General features: G+C 40.6%; 1 protein-coding gene across 3 annotated transcripts in view; it reads left to right on the top strand.

Moving 5' to 3' along the window:
* Positions 1 to 21,838, top strand: part of LOC137648750 (retinol dehydrogenase 13-like) — a 1,058,070-nt gene that overhangs the window by 522,003 nt on the left and 514,229 nt on the right. For all 3 annotated transcript variants that reach the window (XM_068381836.1, XM_068381853.1, XM_068381843.1), the window contains one exon: positions 6,848 to 6,957. In XM_068381836.1, the coding sequence (XP_068237937.1) occupies positions 6,848 to 6,957 (110 nt within the window). The remainder of the gene's footprint in view (positions 1 to 6,847; positions 6,958 to 21,838) is intronic.

Below are 21,838 nucleotides of genomic sequence, written 5' to 3'. Positions count from 1 at the left end.
GACAATCACAAACAAGGAAGCAATTAAAGACCTTGGTGTAATTTTAAATAGGAATATGTTATGCAACGACCAAATAGCAACACTGTTGGCTAAATGTAAAGCAAAAATGGGAATGTTATTCAGACACTTTAAAACAAGAAAAGCTGAACACATGATTATGCTTTACAAAACTTATGTGCGTAGTACACTCGAGTACTGCAATGTGATATGGTACCCACACTACCAAAAGGATATTGCGCAAATAGAGAGTGTACAAAGGTCCTATACTGCTAGAATAGAAGAAGTTAAGGACCTTGATTACTGGGAAAGACTGCAATTTTTAAAACTATACAGTCTAGAAAGGAGAAGAGAACGCTACATGATAATACAAGCATGGAAGCAAATAGAAGGAATTGCTGAAAACATCATGGAGCTTAAAGTATCAGAAAGAGCAAGCCGAGGTAGATTAATAGTGCCAAAAAGCATTCCAGGTAAACTGAGAAAGGCGCACAGGACATTAATCCACTACGCACCAGCATCGATAATGCAGCGACTATTTAATGTGCTGCCAGCTCATCTAAGAAACATATCAGGAGTGAGCGTAGATGCATTTAAAAATCAGCTCGATAAATACCTAAGATGCATCCCAGACCATCCAAGACTGGAAGATGCAAAATACACCGGAAGATGTATTAGCAACTCTCTGGTGGATATACGAGGTGCCTCACACTGAGGGACCTGGGGGAACCCAAACAAAAAATAAGGCAATAAGGCAATAAGGCTCTCTCTCTCTCTCTCTCTCTCTCTCTCTACTGAGATCTAGTAAATTCTAGAGCACAGTTATTTAGTTACTCAAGTTCTACACGTAGCACATGCCCAACCTACGTACCAACGGTCACATTCCAATCAGTTTTGTGGTCCATCTACCGTTTATCACTCATTAAAAAATCATAGTGATGGAGGTAAGTATAGAAGTGATGAAAGATTTTTTCGTGGATGGTACTTGGGGTTAATGTTCTACTGTATATCTAACAGGGAAAGAAGTTTACAAGGCAACCAAATGACATTAACAGTTTGCAAAAACTAGAAGTCAGACTGTCTGGGTTCCATGCAGTTAGGGTGTACTTCTGCTAGACCAGTGATTAGTAGTAGTGATAAGGAATGGCTACCAAGTGCCTTTCAGTTTGCATCCCCCATTATCCACTTTACCATAACCTTACTTCAAACCAACACAATCCAGAGAAGATAAAGATTATTCAAAAGGAAATATGTATTGTACAGTATGTTGTTATTGAAAGAAACAAAGGTTTTAGTCCGATATTTCTCCAGGGTCTTGAAATTGTCCATTTCTGATACCAAAGGCTACAAGAGGCTGTAGACTCAGCAGGTTCCTAGTTCTAAACAGGTTTTCCATGTGGTCCCCATCGTCAGTTCTAGTGCTGGTTTATAGGAAAGATTGGGTGTTTTCACTTCCCTTGGTAGGGGATTATTTCCATGTTTTGGTTTACCAAAATTCATGAAAGTTACCTTAAGTGGTGTATGTTTTATGGCAAGGTTTTACAGTTCGGATGACTATGTTTCAGTTTGAGAATGGATCCTCAAGTATTCACAAGAGTGGTTGTCTCTCAACAACAATTGGAATAAAGTCATATATAATCAGCCAATTCAAAGCCCAAAGAAACTTGGCGTTTGGCCCAGGCTGATGAAAACTGAAGAAAAATCTCAAAAAAGAAATAGAAATTAACATTCAAAGTAAAATAGATTATATGGAAATTTATGGCATCTGAGCCAGTACCCAAGTCATGCATGGGGTATATGCACCTTCCTCACACTTACTCCAACAATCCTTTTTTACACAGTGCAAGTCTAAACACAATTGCACATGAAGTTATTATGTAAAAACTTTGATTTTTATATCACACTATTTAGGTTATATAGAGTCGACTTCGACTCCTAGCAAACTCAGAAATAGGACAAGGGAGAGAGCTAGATGATTGTGGATCCTGGCACGACTGAAGCGCGCAGTATATTGGCATCATCTGCAATTATTACTGACGATATTTATAGGGAAAATAAATTGTGCATTGACACAGGTCATGCACGACCCATCACACCCATCCAGAGTTTTACAGTAATACTCTTGCCGTAAATTATGTTACGAAGGTTAAAGAGAGAGGTTAACAGGTTTTTTTTCTAAATGGATTAATAAATTTGAATATTACAGCCAGTCTAAGAAGAATGCTGTACAGGAATAAAAGTGACTTTAATAAGCTACATAGGAAATGTCCCCTGCGATGAACGTGTAACTAAATGAATTTTCTTTAGTGTGTTTTATATATATATATATATATATATATATATATATATATATATATATATATATATATATATATATATATATATATACAGTAGGGTCCCGAATTATGCGAGAATTTGGTCGATTAATGACCTCGTATAAATGGAAAATCGCTTATTTCGAAACACACAACTAACAGAAATAATTCCATTGCGGACATGGCAACCAGCAATTTGCCTATTCAAATGTGTTTACTACCCATTTCCAATACTTTCTTTGTACTATACTGTATTTCTTTATAATATCAAATTGTTCTTGTAAATAAATCAAACATTTAATATACTTTAAAGTTCTACTAACTTGAAAAATAGTTAAAATTACAACCAGGATAGGTGTAAACACCATATATTTCCCGTTATAACACGACCCAAAATACAGACAAATTTTAATGTTTGTCATATCTATTGTATAAGACAACTGGTGAATAGCAAAACCATCACTCTATAGACTAGCTTTTGTTGAATAATTGAAAATCCAGAATTAACAAAATAAAGGCGATTTTATATCATGCGTTTCCTAAACACGCCAAAAAGCACAAAAAAAAACAACCAATGATTTGTTTCCGTTTATCTCTGATCATAACGAAGAAAGAGACGCACTTACTCATCTGTTAGTTTTTGCATCGACAGCAATCTTACCAGTATTGATTATATGTTGAATTTGGTATTACCAATGTTCTAATTATTTTTTATTAGAACTTTCAAATAAATGAAATGAATGCCATTTATGAAATGTTTTTCTTTATGATGCCGCCTGAAACGGAAACCTTCCATTTGTTTACGCTCCATCTTCGATCATAATAAACAAACGAATGCATTAAACACACATGATCTAAGTCATAACTAATGATATTACAAACATTTAGTAAACATTATGTTATTACAAGTATTTTACTTACCGTATCCATATAAATTCCTAAATTCGTAGCAAAGCTGGAAATTTTTTTTTCCTTATGCGTTTAATCCACAATAGCAAACTGCCGCTAATGACAGAGTGATAACTTACGATAATTCTAAACTGTTACGCAAGATAATTGTCCTTTCCATATCCAAAATACTTTTCCTAACTTCAGTTATAAGTCAACTTGTACCCACCTCAATTATGGATCCATATGCAAAAAAGGTAAAAGAAGAAAGTACTAGGCCTATTTTTAAAGTCACCGAACAATTAGGTTACCGCTATAACGTTCGATGAGAGAGAGAGAGAGAGAGAGAGAGAGAGAGAGAGAGAGAGAGAGAGAGAGAGGGGGGGGGGATGGTTTTAAAGTACTAAACAATAAATATGATAGGTTATAACACATTGGTGTTTATGTAATATTAACTGTATAGATGGTTTGAATAAGTTAAGAAATGGTGTAAACAATTCTTTGTTATTGTATTCGCGCGGAAGCTAGACATCAGCTGATGTGATCACAGCCAAAAGTAAAACAAAAATAAGTTAGCAATACTCGATTTTTAAAACACACCCGAAATTTAACAACATAAGTACATGTTTTATTATAGCGCAATTGACATTTAAAGAGTAAAAATTTTCTGGAATAGAATGGTGTTTCCTAAAAAATAGTGGTTTGCGGACGAAATCGGTTAGATTGGAACTTTTAATTTGATCAATATCAATAGTACCAACTACCCAAGCCATGGTTATTACCACTAGCAGCTAGATTGTGTCAGGACTGTACAGGAGACCTAAATCTATTCGAAGGAAAGAAAATGGCAAATTTGTTCTGTGGTTTGGGGGTAAACATAGATATAAAAAAGCTTCAAGCGAGAAGCAATATGAACATGAGGGGAGGTTCATAGCGCAATTGACATTTAAAGAGTAAAAATTTTCTGGAATAGAATGGTGTTTCCTAAAAAATAGTGGTTTGCGGACGAAATCGGTTACCGTATTTTAAGCTATGATTGAAATGGATGTGTACACGGTATAATTTTTTCGTTTTGTATTTAATTGACACTTCAAGAAAACCGATTTTGGTTTCTTCATCTATTTGTAAGTATTGTATAACGAGAGAGAGAGAGAGAGAGAGAGAGAGAGAGAGAGAGAGAGAGAGAGAGAGAGAGAGAGAGAATCAGCTGTTGTACTTGAATGCCGTGTTTTTGTTTCGTGTACCCCCTGAAGCGAGGAATTGATCGCCACAACTAACAATATTCATGTTAATTTCATTCTTAAACTCAAGTTGCCATATGTGAACTATGGTTTTATTTCTTACGGAGAGAGAGAGAGAGAGAGAGAGAGAGAGAGAGAGAGAGAGAGAGAGAGAGAGAGAGAGAGAGAGAGAGAGGGGATTTCTGCCATCAAATCTCTCTCTCTCTCTCTCTCTCTCTCTGTAGATTTTATTTTACCGTCTACTCTACAAAACCAATGTTTGCAAATCAAATGTATACTGTTTAAAATATGACAAAATATTGACGACTCGTTACCGAAGTTTAGGCTATTCACTGCCGATAAACGAACCCAGTCTACTCGTGAAAACCTTGAACGCCCAGAGGGAAAAATAAGGCTTTTAAATATACTGTACTAAACAAAAATAATGCTTTAATATACCATCATTAACACTACCATTACAATTATCGTAAGGTTGGAGAAAGATAAAGATTGCCGAGAACGTAACCACATTTCTGTTTACATTTTGTCAGCTGGACTCGCACAGTTAACAGTTGATTTCATTGTTGATGTGGAATTTTATCCTTAAATAGGCTATTCATTATGAAATTATGTTAATGAAATGTAATGTTAATATTGTTTTGTAACATTTATTATAAATCACCGTATTTAGGGCTACCAATATACTTAAAAAGACAATAGATTTGATACATTTTGTAGTGCTTGACTCGCGAACTTTGAACAGCCTCGCAGATACAGAAAATTTATTTTTGAAAAATAGCGATCGCGGAAAAGGGGAATCGTGTAATTCGAACACGCTTAATTCGGGACCCTACTGTATATATATATATATATATATATATATATATATATATATATATATATATTTTTTTTTTTTTGCTATAATTACCCTCTCTCTGAATAAATGCAAGCCTTTAGCAACTATTAAGTGATTTAACTAATTACAATTCTAGAAATACTGCTGTAGATGATCAAGAATTCACGTAGCAGCTAAAGATGAACAGTTTCTGAAGCTCATTGCTATCAAAATTAGATTCATAAATGGCTGCGATGATGATAGCTTCATCATCCCTGCATTAAACAACTATCCTCTCGGGATTTCTCTTTACACGGAAAATTAGTTTCTTTTAGGAACTTTTAATTTGATCAATATCAATAGTACCAACTACCCAAGCCATGGTTATTACCACTAGCAGCTAGATTGTGTCAGGACTGTACAGGAGACCTAAATCTATTCGAAGGAAAGAAAATGGCAAATTTGTTCTGTGGTTTGGGGGTAAACATAGATATAAAAAAACTTCAAGCGAGAAGCAATATGAACATGAGGGGAGGTTCATAGAAATAATTGTTGGGAATTGTCAGGGTCCCAAGGCCAAGTATGAGAAATGCAAATATTTAATATCTGACTTTTCTCCTTGATTTTGTGCCATCAAGAGAGCATATTGAATACCAAAAGCCTTTGCCCAAGAGATTGTGTGTGCTACAGAACTCCATTTATTCCACAGATAGAAAGTTATGGCAGAAGCTTGTATATTCATGATGATGTTCCTTATATACAATTAAATCTTAATACTACCCTTCAAGCTTCATCAGTAGAGATTCATCACTCTAGAAGTCATACAATTTGGACACTTTCACCAGATGAAAATATCTTCTCTGGTGATATGGTCAAGTTGATTTACCAATTCAACCTTTTCTATAGTAGGAGCCATAAATACTATACACATTTTGTTGGGAGGCATTTCAATCAAAGCAAAAGTTAATTTTATCACATCATTAGAAAATGGGGTTACTGTATAGGCATCTGAACACTGGTAAACTTAAATATTATCACTTTCAGACAGGCACTGTCATTTATTAACCTTTCTATAACTACTACTAATTGTCATGTTAATTTTAATTGGAGGAAAATAGTTGACAGTTATACAAATGTCCATAAACTTGCACTCGTTAATACTAATGGTGTTCCACGTGTTCAAAGATCATTGCAATTGGGCCTTAACAAAGCAGACTGTGCAAAATTTTGAAGAAGTTAGGGAAATTGAAGGGGATTTCAATTAATTTCAGAATGTAGATGATGCCGTTAATCTATGTAATGACACCCATATGTATGAACTTGATTGTACCCTTTTTAATTTTTTACTGTATCTTCTCACCTCCTAATTCATCTAAACAGACTTACATCTGTAGTTGTCTGATGGAGAGGTGTAATAAGTTTGTCGAGACATATTCCTTGTGAAAGTGTGGGGATGATCTAATACATTGCCAAAGACTTTTGTTATATCAAGATGTATTTTGTACTTTAATTGTCTATACAGTATTTGTTTGATCATAATGTGGAATGTTTACATTTATGGAAAGGGTTACTTAATATTTTGTGTTTTACAGGTGTTGTTGCCAATAGTCTTCATCCCGGTTACGTATATACTGAAATAGTATCTAAAATAGGTGGATTGAAAGGATTTGTGTTTAAACTACTTGCCTATTTAGTAGCAAAGGTAAGATGAAAATTAATTCTAAACTGGTTTACCTAGGTATTTACAAAACTTGATTCCCAAAAGTATCTTCATCATAAAAGGGAATGTAATTAATGGACTTTGAATGGAGACTCCAAAATTGTAAAATAATTAAATTTTACAGGTAATTATCTATTACTTTAATGAAACTTACCTGTAACTCAATCTCTAATGAAGAGCTTCAATTAAGATATAAAAAAAAATTTCACAATGACATAAAGCCATTTGTTCCCACTTGGAAGAGGCCCTAGTGAATAAATTGTCTGAGCAAAACGAGTAGTATCCCTGCTGCAGCCATTTTGAATAATTTTTCATCTTGTAATGACAGCCTCTGTAGGCAACATTTCTTTTGTGGTGGGAGTTTTGTTATATGCATTTGTGTTTGCATGTCAGAATCAACTTCTTACTTGAACATGGAGATTATGTTCTAATTTGGTGTAGTTTGTTGTATTATGTCTTCTGTTTTTTCTTTTATATTTTTCATGTACTTTATTTATTTGTAAGCCAATTGACTAGCATATTGAAGATAAGATATATTGTTATGTGCTGCATTGATTCCAGGGTGTGGGTCAAAAGAAAGTGTGTGTTGTTATTGAAAGAAGCCATAGATGAAGTTTTAGCTCCTTTTTCTGGTATCTAGATGTTTTTCAATTCGAAGTTCCTAATTCTAACCAGTTTCTCCATGGAGAGACTATCAGTTCTAGAAGCGGTTCAAAAGAAATATTGAAAGGTTTTAATTGACCTATAAAACATTTATTTTCATGTTCAAGTTCACAAAGCTGCATGAAAGTACCTCAGGTTTGTGTTTTCAGAGAAAGGTTTATCAGTTTAGTGGCATATGTTGGTTTGAGCAGAGCACCTCACATATTCACAAGACTGATAGTCCGTATAGTCAATTAGTTGCATATGCTGGGAAAAGGGAACTTTTTTTATGTGGATTATTGGTTAGTTCTCAACAAAATTGGAGAAGCCCCTCTTAAAGACCAGAAAATTTTGTTGAACATGTCAATATTCAGAATATTGATCAATTTCAAGAACTGGAGTCATATGCCTTCTCAATTAGTTCTTTATTTGGGATTGAGGTTAGCCTGAGTTCCTTTTCAACAAGTTGTTACCTCTGCTGGGAAAATTGTTTGTTCTCAGCAACAGCCAAGAAGTTTCTATTGAAGACAAGAAAGTTTTGGTAAACTTGTCAATATTGGGAATAATAGTCAATTTCAAGATGTGTCTGATGCCTTTTTTAATCTGTTATTTGGAAATTATGGTAGCCTTATTTCCTTTTTGACCAAGTGGTTGCATGTCCTTTGAAAAAGAATACTATTTTGTCTGGACAATTGGATACTTCTCAACAGCAGTCATGAATCCCCTCTTCCAAACCAGAAAGTTTTGTTGAATTTAACAAGATTGAGAATATTAGTCAATTTCAAAATGTTAACACTCGACAAGCCCCTCTTCATGACCGGGAAGTTTTTTGCACTTGTCAAAATTAAGAATATTAGTCAATTAGAAGAATTGGAGTCTGATGCCTACTCTATCAGGTTTTTGGGAAAGACGATAGCCTTAGTTTTTTTTTCTCAGACTTCTCAGTTGGAGAAAAAAATCAAGTTTTCTGCTAATGAAATGAGAATGAAAAATTAAAAGGTGATGTGTTATTTGGGAACAGTTACATCTTTACATAAATTCATTTCTTAAGCTTAACTAGAAATGGGGTTGCCTCAATTTTATCCCAACCTATTTTGCAACAGATCAATAGATCCGAGCATCAATAACAAGGCAGAAACGCTTGACTTGTGGAATTCTCATGAATTGTGTCTTCAAGGTAAGAGTCTCAAACCACAAATACTGGGTCTATCTCTTCCAGCAGGATGGAGAGCTACAGTATTTTGGAGTCTTCATATGTCAGGAACTTTTTCGATTATAGTGACAAATGCACATAAATTGTGTAGTTACAGGTAACCTTCAATATTTGCGACCTCTCTCTTTGGGGATTCGGTCATTTGCAATACAGAGAACTGTATAACCTACTAAATGAAAAGAAATCTTGTATTTGCAGTTTTTCTATAAGTACTGTACTCTCCTGGCCCTATGATTTCCAGCCAACCGCTCTCTTTTATACTCCGTATGCTTCGTGCCATTTCCCTCGCTGACTCTGCCTAAGTCTTGCATTGTCTCTCCTCATGCGTGCATCTTCCACTTCAGTCCTTTTTTTGAAGAATTATGTTGGGATGTAAAAAAGGCATGTGAAAAATCTGTACATATCCAGTGTGATCATAATGATTTTAGTTTAGAATGTGATGTGTACATTATACTACCCCATGAGCCAAATTCCATGAGCCAAACAGTCGACAGCTCAAAAGTTGCATCATGCTTCAGACTTACTATATAGAACTTCGTAAGTAAACAGTTAGTGGTGTTTTACTGATACTTTTTCTTTTAATTTTTGTTGTGTTAGTGTATTCATTGTTTATTAGTGTTATCGTTAGACTAACTACCGTACAGTACTGTATACAAAATACTGTACTTTACAGTAGTACAGTAATCCCTCATCTAACGCGGTTAATGGGGACCAGAACCGACCGTGATAGGTGAAAAACCGCGAAGTAGGTTCCCTCCCTATTTTTGGAATACTGTACGTACATTTTTTGTGTACATGTACATGTATATATAATAACAATAAGTGTATATTAACCCTATAAATGCATGTGTTATCATTAGAATATTAAAGAATCATGTAAATAAATATTGATAATATAAATTATATACTGTACATAAAATAAAATACTGTAATATAAATACAGTATTTAATACATTACGTATACTGTATGTACATTTACATTTATACATAAATAATATAAATAGAGTATAAGTGTACATGTACATACATATGTAGATATAAATAGTGTATGTGTATATACTGTAGATATGTTTTTAGAACTCTTTTATTCTTATAACAAGATACGTAACTCACCTCTAACAATGACAATGATCTTGATAAATGACGATGAAACACCTGTGCAGTATGATGGAGGTGAAGAAAATGAAGATGATTTACTGCACAAGTTAATGAGAGCTTTACTGCTCCCCAGGGGACGCCTCATCGTCAGTTGATAGAGGCAGTGGATCGTCAACGACAGCTTCCAATAGAGCTGGAGAAACTGCAGGAGGCGTCGTAGTGGCTCTGTGGGAAACCGGAGAGGCAGCGGGAGGAATATCTGAAGCTTCTGCCGAAGGTTTTCGGCGTACTAGGAACATCGTGATGGGAAGTTGTTGACGTTCTTTTTTCATCTGAGCAAAGTTGCTCTTGTACAACGCCATTACACCATCAATACGGTTACTAAATTCGATGGTTCTGACCATATTATCATTGACTTCCTGCGCCCTTTGTTGCAGAGCCCGTGCCATGTTGCAGAGCTCTTGCAGATTGTACAAGGTAAGGCCATGTTTTCAGCTTCGTCGTTGTCGCCGGCATCGGCTGCCTCTTCTTCTTCCTCACTCGCTGATCTTGTCATTTCGACAAGGTCCTCGTTGGTTAGGGGCTCCGAGTGGCACTCGATCAGTGAGTTGACGTCATCCGTCGTCATGTCAGAGAAACCTTCGTAGGTTACTAACCGTGCCAATCTCACAGCCTTATCTACGGTGGAGTGGTGAACTTTGTCTGGTGTAAAGCCCTCATAGTCATGAACAACGTCTGGCCACAATTTTCTCAAACTTGCATTCAATGTTTGCTGTTTCATCTCATTAAGAGCTTTCTGAATGTTGGCCAGGCACGTTGCAATGTTGTATTCCCGCCAATATCTCTTGAGGCTGAAGTCCTCGTCATCTTCATCGATGGAGGAGATGAGGCCCTCCATCGTGGACCTCATGTAGAGGGCCTTGAAGGTCCAAATGACCCCCTGATCCATTGGTTGTATGAGGGAAGTGGTGTTGGAGGGCAGGAACTCCACTTGGACCCCGTCATAATGCAGATCCGTTGCATGTCCGCCTGCGCAGTCCATCAAGAGGAGGACCTTAAAGGACAACCCATTCTCCGCGAGGTACAGCTTCACCTGTGGGATAAAGCAGTTCACGAACCAGTTGAGTGTGAGGGCTTTAGTTATCCATGCCTTTTTATTACTCATCCAGTAGACGGGCAGCAAGGCTTTGTTTTTGTTTTCAAAGCCCGAGGATTCATGGACTTGTAAATTTAGCTGGGCTTGAGCATAAAGCCCCCGGCATTCCCGCACATGAGGAGAGTGACGCGATCTTTGTGGGCCTTGAACCCTGGCTTCTTTACTTCATCCTTGTAAAGGAACATCCGGGACAGCATCCTCTTCCAGAAGAGGCCAGTCTTATCCATATTGAACACCTGCTCCGGGAGATAGCCACCTTCTTTAATTAATTTCGTGAACTCGTCTTCGACGTAACGAAGAGCTGCCTCTTGGTCTGCCGAGGCGGCCTCCCCGTACAAAGGAACTCTGTGAAGGCCAAACCTCCTCTTGAATTTCTCGAACCAGCCCTTGCTGGCAACGTAACCACGTTTTTCTCGTGGGGCAGGATCATCATCTTCGTCGTCATCATCACCTTCGCCGTCTTTGTTAGATTTTCCTTCAGGAACTAGGCTATCATACAGGGTTTTAGCTTTCGTTCGAATCATGTTGGTATCGAGACTAACCTTCTTTTTCCAACAGTCTGATATCCACATTGATGATGCATTCTCCATTTGCACAATTGTCTTATTACGAGGAGTTACAACACGCTTAGTGTCCTTGGAGAACGTTATTTAGGCAGTTTTATATATTTTCATTTCATCTATTTTTATGTAGCGAACCGTCGATTCATACACTCCGTAAATGCGGGCAACAGACGCATAGCTACTGCCTGCCTTAAGCATGTCCAATAATTTTACTTTCTTGTTCACCTTCATCATTTTTCTCTTCTTCTTGGGTTCACTAGAGGATGTAGAGGATCGAGGACGTTTAGGAGCCATTTTTAAGGGCATCACAAGCACTATTTTACACTAAAAAACACAAGAAAACAGTGAAAAGTTCCACACGGCATGACTAAGCAACACAAGCAAAGCGAGAGAGAACAATGAATGCGGTCTCCCTTCGCGGGGCGCTCGGCAGGGAGAGATACTGGGTAAAGCGTCTCGGCAGCTTGGGCAATCAGCTTGCGAGATTCTGGAGCCGAGATGGCGAGCGAATCAGAGAGGTGGATTTTGAGTTGCGCGCCATCTCTGTGCTGATACCTGATGTTCTACTGTACTCTCTGCCTTCTGCTAGCACCCGTGTAACTCTCGCACCATTTTTTCTAATTTTTGTTGAATATTTTTGAAAATCCGAGATGCACTGAGACCGTGAAACTTGAGCCGCGAAATGGCGAGGAATTACTGTATTGTAAATATAAGCTACATGTAAGATGTTTAAATGGTGGGAGTAGACGTGCTGAAAACAGCGATCACTTATGATTGTTACCTTATCTAATTAAGCTGTACTGTTGTGATGGTACTGTACATGTATATCAGCAATATATACTACAGTATCAGCGAGTGTTGTTAGATGTGAATAACTGTGTTTTGTTGTTACTGTACGTATTGCGTGTATATCTAAGTACAGTACATGTACTGTACACTTATTTAAATGTGTTCATTCATTAACACAATATTTATACTGATAAAAACAAAGTAAAAATAAAATTAGGCAGTAAAGTAGGTTACCTAGTATATTAGTCGACCTCGCATAGGCAATGGGCAGTGAGTTGGTAGGTTAGGAGTTAATCCACCCTAAGACAACAAGTATTCATGGATCTCACACCTGTCTCTGTTACTTAACCCCCGTGAATAAGGAGAGCCGACTAACGGTGTTTAAGGTAGTAGGTTGGCCCAGGGCCCCAGCCACCCATTGAGATACTATGGCTAGAGAGTTATGGGGGCGTTTGACTGGCCAGACAGTAATACATGGGATCCTTCTCTCTGGTTACGGTTCACTATCCCTTTGCCTACACATGCACCGAATAGTCTGGCCTATTCTTTACAGATTCTCCTCATACTCATGACAACACTGAGATTACCGAACAATTCTTCTTCACCCAAGGGGTTAATCGCTGCACTGTAATTGTTCAGTGGCTACTTTCCTCTTGGTAAGGGTGGAAGAGACTCTTTAGCTATGGTAAGCAGCTCTTCTAGGAGAAGGACACTCCAAAATCAAACCATTGTTCTCTAGTCTTGGGTAGTGCCATGGTCTTCCACTGTCTTAGGTTAGAGTTCTCTTGCTTGAGGGTACACTCGGGCACACTATTCTATCTAGTTTCTCTTCCTCTTGTTTTGTTAGTTTTTTATAGTTTATATAGGCAATATTTATTGTAATGTTACTTTTCTTTAAATATTTTATTTTTCCTTAATTCTTTCCCTCACTGGGCTATTTTCCCTGTTGGGGCACCTGGGCTTATAGCATCCTGCTTTTCCAACTAGGGTTGTAGCTTAGCAACTAATAATAATAATAATAATAATAGAGTAGAAGAATCTTCAAAAAGGAAAATTGATTGGTGGCCATTCATCAACATGATAACTTTGGCAAATTTCAAGAAACAATGTGGTACAAAATCAAGAACTCTTATCTGTCTGACTTAGGAACTTTCATTTTTATACAGTACTACATTTTTTTCACTCCATAGAATCTGAATATCTTAGCAGAACTTTCATTTTTTTTTTACTACCTTTTTTTCATTCCTTAGAATCCAAATATCTTAGCAGATCAGTTAAGTAGGAAGAATCAATTGTTACCTGTAAAATGGTCTCTTTATTCTCAAATATTTTAGTGTATTGGAAAGTTTGGAGAATATCTATGATAGACATATTATTTGGGTATATTAGGTTGCAATACTCCTCTGAAAGTACATAAGGCTGCTTTGCCTTTACGTTTTGAGCAAAGCCACCTACCCAGGTTTTCAGGGTTGCCCGGGCTGAAGTCTTAGCAGACTGGGAGCTCTGAAAAGAATATACTTTGTTAAGGATAGAAATCCGGAGGAATAAGGATAGTGTAATTGGCAAGGAATGAATCAATCAAAATTGTAAGGAACAGACATGGAAATAAAGGTTAAACCATGTATAATGTTGGATCGAAACCGAGAGATACTTACCGAATCCGAGGAGAGGGTGGAGATCAACTCATAGCATATGAGGCAGTTGTCCGGGTGCCAAACCACCATGCCGTCCACCTGGACGCCACAGTTGGCATGGGACCTACACACCTCGTGGCTGCAGGGTTGATGGAGAACGGCCGCGCAGGCTGTCGTTTGGCAACGGACCATCTGTAATAGGAATGATCCATGAGTACCCCATATTAGATATCTTACAAAGGAACCTGGGGGTTCTGGGTACTAAAATTAAATCAGCATGCACTTCGGCATATAGGATCATGGTATGTTGTAAGCAGCTTAAGATATCTAAGAGGGACCCGGGGGGACCGGGTAGGATAAGTCAGGGTACACTTGAATATAAGCTAAGAGAATATTTCTAATAGTTAAGATACCTCAGAGAGGGCCCGGGGGGGGGGGGGGGGGGCGGATACTATAATTAAGTCAGGATGCACTTAAATGTAGAATAAGGATACATTACAGTAACCTAGAAAATGAACCTCTGAGAAAAAATCTAGTTCCGTATTATGATCATTCCAAAGTGTGTTGTCCATGGCGAAAGATATAGTTTCCCGTCCATAATGTAAAAGAGTAGAGTCGTAATATTAAAATCAGTCCCGTCAGATCCGGGAAGCAGTTGCGGGAGGCCCGGAGGCCTAGCAATCTGTCGTAAGACCCTCTCATTAAATTCAAACCTTCATAGCAAGATTCCCCTGTAACGGGAGAAAACAGGACAGTTCCGTGACACACGGGACGGACGGGGAAACTGGTAGCTCAAAGCACTCAATGTAACACTGGTAAGAATTAATCATAAAGGAAGTTCCGTAGGTTGCGGAACATACTTGTATCCTAACAAACACAATAACTCTCCATATCCAGGGCGTAATATAATATAATATAATACGGATTCCGTCGAGTCCGGAAATAATAAAAGGCAACCCGGCCGGGCCCAGTTCTCCCTTTCCGCCGACTGATGGCCAATCAGGGCGGCGGGGGAGAAAACGGGAACGACCAGGTACATGTGTACTGGATGAAACCCCGGGGGAAAGTCTCGACACCCACTAGTGAGTCTTAATAAATCCCCGTAGGGATGGAAGGGAAGGGGAAGGTGGTGGGAGAACTGAGGTACGAGAAGACTCGCCCGTAGTGTCAAACCACACACACAACGAACAGGAGGAGAGGGACTCCTGGGTTGGGGGTGAGATAGTGGGGGAGCGAGAACAAGTCCATGAGGGGGTACAAGGAGATCACGTGAATATGAGACAGGAATGCCAACCTGTCCGATATTAACTAAGTACATAATAGCCTGGTTGTAATCGGATACGGAACAAGTAATAATTATCAACTAAATATCAAATAATGTAAAGCATTGAACTGGAATAAGCATGCGTAAAACAAATTAGTAAGAGAGGGACGCAGGAGAGTGGCAGGGGGGGGGTGTATGACGGGGAGCCTGTAGAGCGGGTGAGACGCTCTGATCAGGGGTACCAACTGAATCTACTGTGGATAGATGCCGACAGTAAGATGCTAATAACTGCCTCTCATAATAAAATATCCGTGTCTCGAGAGTCCCACTCGAACTAAATAATGATACTAGATGGTAATCGTAGCGTAAACAATGATAAATATTGAAACTGACAATAAATAAGGCATGTGCGAAACCAACTAGACCGAGCCCGAAGGCAGGCATGCCAACCGAGAACAAGCTATGATAAATAGATGATCTAAAAATTAAACTGGATCTAAAAGACTCACAATAAATATAGGTGTAATGGTGAAATAACTCCAAAATAATGTTCGAAATGGATAACAATCAGTAATGAAACTCATTGTGAAACGTGACGAACGAGCGCGGGAGGGAAGCACGCCAACAGACCTCGGACGGTCGGAACATCGAGACAATAACACTCGAATAATTAACAATTAAAGGCAATGCTACCTCCCAAAGCTCAAAACTAGTAGATCTGGTACTTAACTTTGATGGGGAGACCTGAGTCCGACATCAGAGCGAAAAGCGGAGTAAACACCAAAGAAACACCAGACAAAAAAACGCAAGGCGTGTGCGATACGGGTGCTATAAATGGAGTGAGTTCACTAGCGTGGGTTGGGTTGGTAGTAGTAGCTTGCGCAGCATAGATGTTGAACGGCACCTCGCTGTTTCAGGGATATTGAAGAGAAAATCTCTAATTGGTGCGAGGCCTCTGGTTGTGATTTATCTCGCCCCAGTTATATACCGACACCTTATATAGGTGAGCGAGCTGGGTTCAACCTGACATTCCTATGCAATTTTTTCTCTGGTAATATATAGCAGTTATATACCTTAGAAATGGTGCTATAAGGAGCATTTCACTGGGTGGCACAGGTCTCTCGCCCAGAAATAGATTTTTCCTTCGTCAAAATCCCCTCTTTATTCTCAAATGTTTTAGTGTATTGGAAAGTTTGGAGAATATCTATGATAGACATATTTACAATGCCTGTGAACCAGAAGTTGGATATAGATTACTCTCTGGTTCAATATCGCTCAAGCTTTGGAAGTGGATACTGTACTTATGTTTTTCCACCTTTTGGTGACAGAGACTGGATCTTGGACCTTTGTCTTCCTGTAACAGAAAAATCAATTTAGTTGCCAAACAGAACATATCTTTGTAGGTAACCACATGGTCATTTAGCACACATAAATCCCTCATGTTAGAGCAGGCATGGGCAACTTTTCGTCACATGCAGGCTTCATTGTACCATTTCCATGTGGGTGAGGGCCACATGATAATACAGATATACAAGAAATATTGCTTGCCTACTATATAGTATACTGATTTTTTTTGGGCTCAAGCCATGTCGTCCTGATGGAAGTTCCTATAGGGTAGCTTCCTAGGGTATATTACAACTACAGCGATATTCCCAGAGAATTTACCTTAGGGTACCCAGAATTCTAACTCCTGGAGCGAATATCCCTACCAGGGATATCGCGAAATATCAGAGGACGTATTCTTGACACGCCACATGGCAATCTGCACCCCGAACAGAGATAACACTTCAAAGGGGTCAATTGGCAAGAAAACGAAAACGAGAAAGGAAAAGGAGAGCCGTTCGCAAGGCTCTCTCATCTCCCATTTCGTAAGCGTGCATTGCGCCGATTCTGGCGCCATCTGTATTCCTTTTTGCGTACTGTAGCTTAACAACTCGGTGTTTTTTCCTGTGTTTCTCGCAAAATCTTGGATTTAATCATCTTTTTATGGCTTCTCCAACTTCGTCTGCCTCTGATAAGTTGAGTACTATTTCTTTTATGTATAAATGTAGGCTCTTGGTAAATTTTAAAGTGATTAATAGTAATAATCTTTGTTACAAGAGCCGTTGCCTACCGGAGGCGTCCTGGACGCTGTCGCTCGCTAGGTATGAGTTTTAGTTAGCCAGAGCGACGTTTCCGGCTGTTTTGCTTTAATAATTTTAGCTATTTAGCGTTACATAGGATTTCCTTATTCGTGCTTTTAGTATTGTTTGTTTTGGCGAAGTATTCGCCAATTCTGGCCTACGCTAGACCATGTAGCCTAGTCATTTGGCCCTAGTACTTTCCTGCATGAATTTTGGATTTCCGAATGTTTTAAAATTTTATTGAAGCTTTAGGCAGTTTTATACATTTAAGATTATATTGATTATTTCCAAGATAGTATACGAGTGAGTTTCGGTGATTTAGGTAATCGATTCTCTTGGTGCCTAGGCTAAGTTGCCTATGGAGCCTTAGTATACTTTCTCATACTCCCCGGTTGCTAACTTTTCTTCGGAGAAGGTATGCAGTCCCTTTCCCTCTGTTTAAGCCTTAGGCTTAACCCTAGTGGTTTATCTGAATTAACTTTCGATACAACTATATTGGGGTGTTACTGTACCTTCCTGTTCCAGTAAGTCTGGCTTCAGAGAGGGGCAGAACATCAGAGTTTTTAGTCTGTGTCTGTGTTTGTCTGGCTTGGGGTTGAGCTCCCTCGCTAGTCTGACGCAGACATAGGAGGCTTAACCTCCTTAGGTCACTCCCGAAGGTTTCTGTACGAGATGATTCCTTCTTTTGTGATCTAACAGACTAGTCCTTGTTGCTGTTCTCGGTGGGAGGATGAGATCCTCTCCCCGGGAGTAGCAACACCTTCCTTGCTTTGGTTCAGTGGGGGTTGGCAAGTATTGCTGGCCTCCCTCCTTGGATCTCCCTTAGGCTAAGATGAGTTTTCTTGGCTGCGGGTGATTCTTTACTAAAGCAAGGTTGGTAGGACCCTCTTTGTCCCTTCCCCCTCTATTTCTGTAATGGCCTAGCCGTTACAGTACTGTACGTCATTCTACATTTGGACCTAGTATAGGTTAGGATGTGGAATTGACTCAGTCCCTTGCCGGCCGGCAAAGTGTGCCGGCCGGCAAAGGTCTTCTGCTTTGAGTGCTGCCCGGACCTCCCTTGGTCCCTCATCCATGTCTGTCTGTAGAGCCAGACAGCATTGGTCAGGAAGCCTGAATTAGATTCTCCCCTTCCTTATTTGCACTCTTTCGGATTGCCGGGCTTTGAGGTAGTACACTCTTATCCTGGCATCCATTCTGTTTTCTTCTAGTGCTGTACCCGACCCGGCTGCCGGCCTATGTGGCTGGCAGCCGGGCAGTCGGAGTTCTCTGGTTCTTTTGCTGCTGGCCGGCATCGATTGTTTACCTTTGCCGGCCGGCTATTGTCACGCCCTTGTCTGCCGGTCGCTACAAGCGGTGGCCGGCAGCCGGGTGCTACCTTGTGTAGCCGACATTGGCTGTTGCCGGCCGGCAGTTACTGCCGGCCGGCACATGCATTTGAACCAGCGTTCTGCCGCCTTATAGCTGTTAAGTAGTATACTTTAAAGCTAGTTATGGTGTGTGCCGGCCGGCGCATTACCTTCTATACTGTACCAGTATTCTTCAGTATAGCATATACTGTAGGGAGAAAACTATAGTATGGTATTGGTACAACACTGTGTGTTCTAACACTTTTGTGTTGTCTTGCACAGCCCTTTGGTGTTGCCTTACAGATAAGAAAGTGAGTTCTTTCTTGTCTATTATCCGGTATTTTAAAATCATATCTTAGGTGTGAGCGCCACCTGTTTCCTCTGGAAATTTGTCATTGGTTACTCTAGGACAGATTAACCATACGATTTTATTATCTGGAAGGCTGCAACAATTGGTTGTGCGGGAAACACAAGTGTGTGTCTTTCCTTTCTGATTTGTTATGCTAACTGTGCATATCCAGTGATACGTAGTTCACTTGATACTCATGGAAATTTCTTCTCTTTACAGGAGGAACGTCCGAAGTGCGGAAGTGCTTTCTGCAACGTCCGCAGTAAGAACTTCTGCGGACATAAGTTATGTAGGAGGCACGCAGCATGCGCTGTCTCCAAGGGTGATCTCCGGTATTGGGACCCCCAGGTATGTACCGTGTGCTCTAACCTGATTACTGAGGCTTTTGATTCCCCTAGGACAGCGGAATCAAGGGATATAGCAAGGGAGAAGCTTCGTATCTGGGTAAGGGGCTTCCAGAAGAACACCTCTGGACCTTATCTTCCAAGTGAGAAGATGAGGGCTTACCTTTTCCCTAGGGCATCAGCTGATGCAGTGATTCCCCAGCCTCAAGAGGAGATCCCCCTAGTTCAGATCCAGGTGGATGCTGAAGTCGCGGTCGCCTTGCAAGACATCCAGTTGGACGACAGGATGTCAGACGTGTCCGAGCGTCTGGAGGAAGACCTCCTGGCAGGAGGCCAGGATGAAGATCAAGCCCCAGACATTTTAGAGGAGGCGGCCGATGAGGTGTCGGCTGCTCCGGTTCAGATCCCTGAACCTATTCCCTCAACATCGTCCGCTCTCCCAGTAGAGCTGGGACAGGCCCTCTCCTCCATTGTTGGAATGATCCAACAAATGCAGAAGGAGAATATTGAGAAGGCGGCTGCAATGGAACTGCAGATGCAGAAGCTTGCAGCATCACGTGGGCCCCAGAAAAGGCTCAATGTGAAAGACCTTCCCTTGTGCTCAGATGCTAACCCGTGGAGATATGCTGAGCACATGCCGATGACGACTGGAAAGATCGTCATGTCGGATAAGTTGGGTTCAGTTCCCCTTGAGGAGGTGGAATTCTGGCCCAGCAAAGGGTCATATCTGGACTGTTATGTCCGGTTGAGGAAGGAACCAGCTTCAAAGGAGGAGACAGAGCCGAAGGAGGTCATAGTGATGGACCATGCTAAGGCTCAAGCTTTGCTTTCATCTTCGATGAAAGAGAGGGGCTTCACGAACTCAAAGGTAGCTGCATTGAGTAAGAAGCTCCCTTCCTTTGTGTCCTCTCCTGCTAGAGCCTTCCCCTTTTTGCAGAAAGGGTTTGCGGCTGTATTAAAAGCAGTCGAGGCTGGCAAGCCTTGCCCCTCCCTGGAGGAGTGTAAACCCTTGTCGCTGGCCCTACCTATGGACCACAAGGACTGGAAGGACGTCCATCTTACCTTCTCAGTCGGGAAGTTGGAGGCTGATATTGCCGGACGTCAGTTCGGTGAGAACCTCCCTAAGCTGTCTGACTTTCTTTTGCGGAGAGAGCTCGAGACAAAAGAAAGACTGGCTGCCTCAATGTCTCTTCAGACCACTCTTGAGATGATGGCAAGTGACCCCAAGGTCCATGAAATGTTCATGGTAGTGGCCAAGACTCATCTGGCCACAGTGACGAAGGATCTTTACAGCTTCGTCAGGGCGAGGAGAGCTTGTAGGGAGTTCGTGTTCACCTCGGCTACGGTGAGGCACGAGCCAAGGAAACTAATCTCCTCCAACATTTGGGGCAAAGACCTTTTCCCTAGCGAATTGGTCAAAGAAGTTGTTGATAAGGCCGCCACAGAGAATAGAAATCTTCTCCAGAAGTGGGGCCTGTCTATCAAGAGAAAGTCTTCCCCGGATGAGGGTCCCCAACCAAAGAGGAAGACTAAGAGGACTTGGCTACCGTCTCGGCCAGCCAAGCCATTTGGACAGCAACAGCAACAGCAATTGCCGATGCCTTCAGTGCCCCAGATGGTGGCACAAACCCCGACCACTTTCCAGTGGGTACCCCAGGCCGTGTCGACGCAGTCCCCGGCATTCAACCCAACGTTCGAAGGGCAGTCAACTTCCTTTCGAGCAAAGCCTAGAGGAGCAGCCAGAGGCTCGTCTAGGCGCCCCTCAAGGGGAAGGGGATTCAGGGGTGGTCGCGGTCAGGGAGGCAAGACCTCAGGACAACAGTCCAAGTGAGATGATACCGCTAGGAGGGAGACTTCAGAATTTTCGGGATCGGTGGACCTTCGATCCCTGGGCCCACAGCCTACTCAAGAATGGACTGGGCTGGAGCTGGTACAGCACTCCACCCCCGTGCCCTCGGTTTTTCCAACACTCCACCCCCGTTCTGGAGGAGTACATACAAGATCTGTTGGAGAAAAAAGTGATCCGAAGGGTAAAGTCCATCAAATTCCAAGGGAGGCTGTTTTGTGTTCCCAAGAAGGACTCGGAAAAACTCAGAGTCATTCTGGACTTGTCGCCACTCAACAAGTTCATAGTGAACTGCAAGTTCAAGATGCTAACACTGCAACACATAAGGACCTTACTGCCCAAGAGGGCATATACCGTCTCCATAGACTTGTCAGACGCCTATTGGCACGTTCCAATCAACCGTCGACTCTCCCCCTACATAGGGTTCAAGCTACAACGAAGACTATACGCCTTCAGAGCCATGCCATTCGGGCTAAATATAGCTCCAAGGATC

This window comes from Palaemon carinicauda, chromosome 1, assembly GCF_036898095.1.
Source record: "Palaemon carinicauda isolate YSFRI2023 chromosome 1, ASM3689809v2, whole genome shotgun sequence".
NCBI lineage: Eukaryota > Metazoa > Arthropoda > Malacostraca > Decapoda > Palaemonidae > Palaemon > Palaemon carinicauda.
Note: the sequence above shows the minus strand (reverse complement) of the source record. Positions and strands in the feature narration are given on the sequence as shown.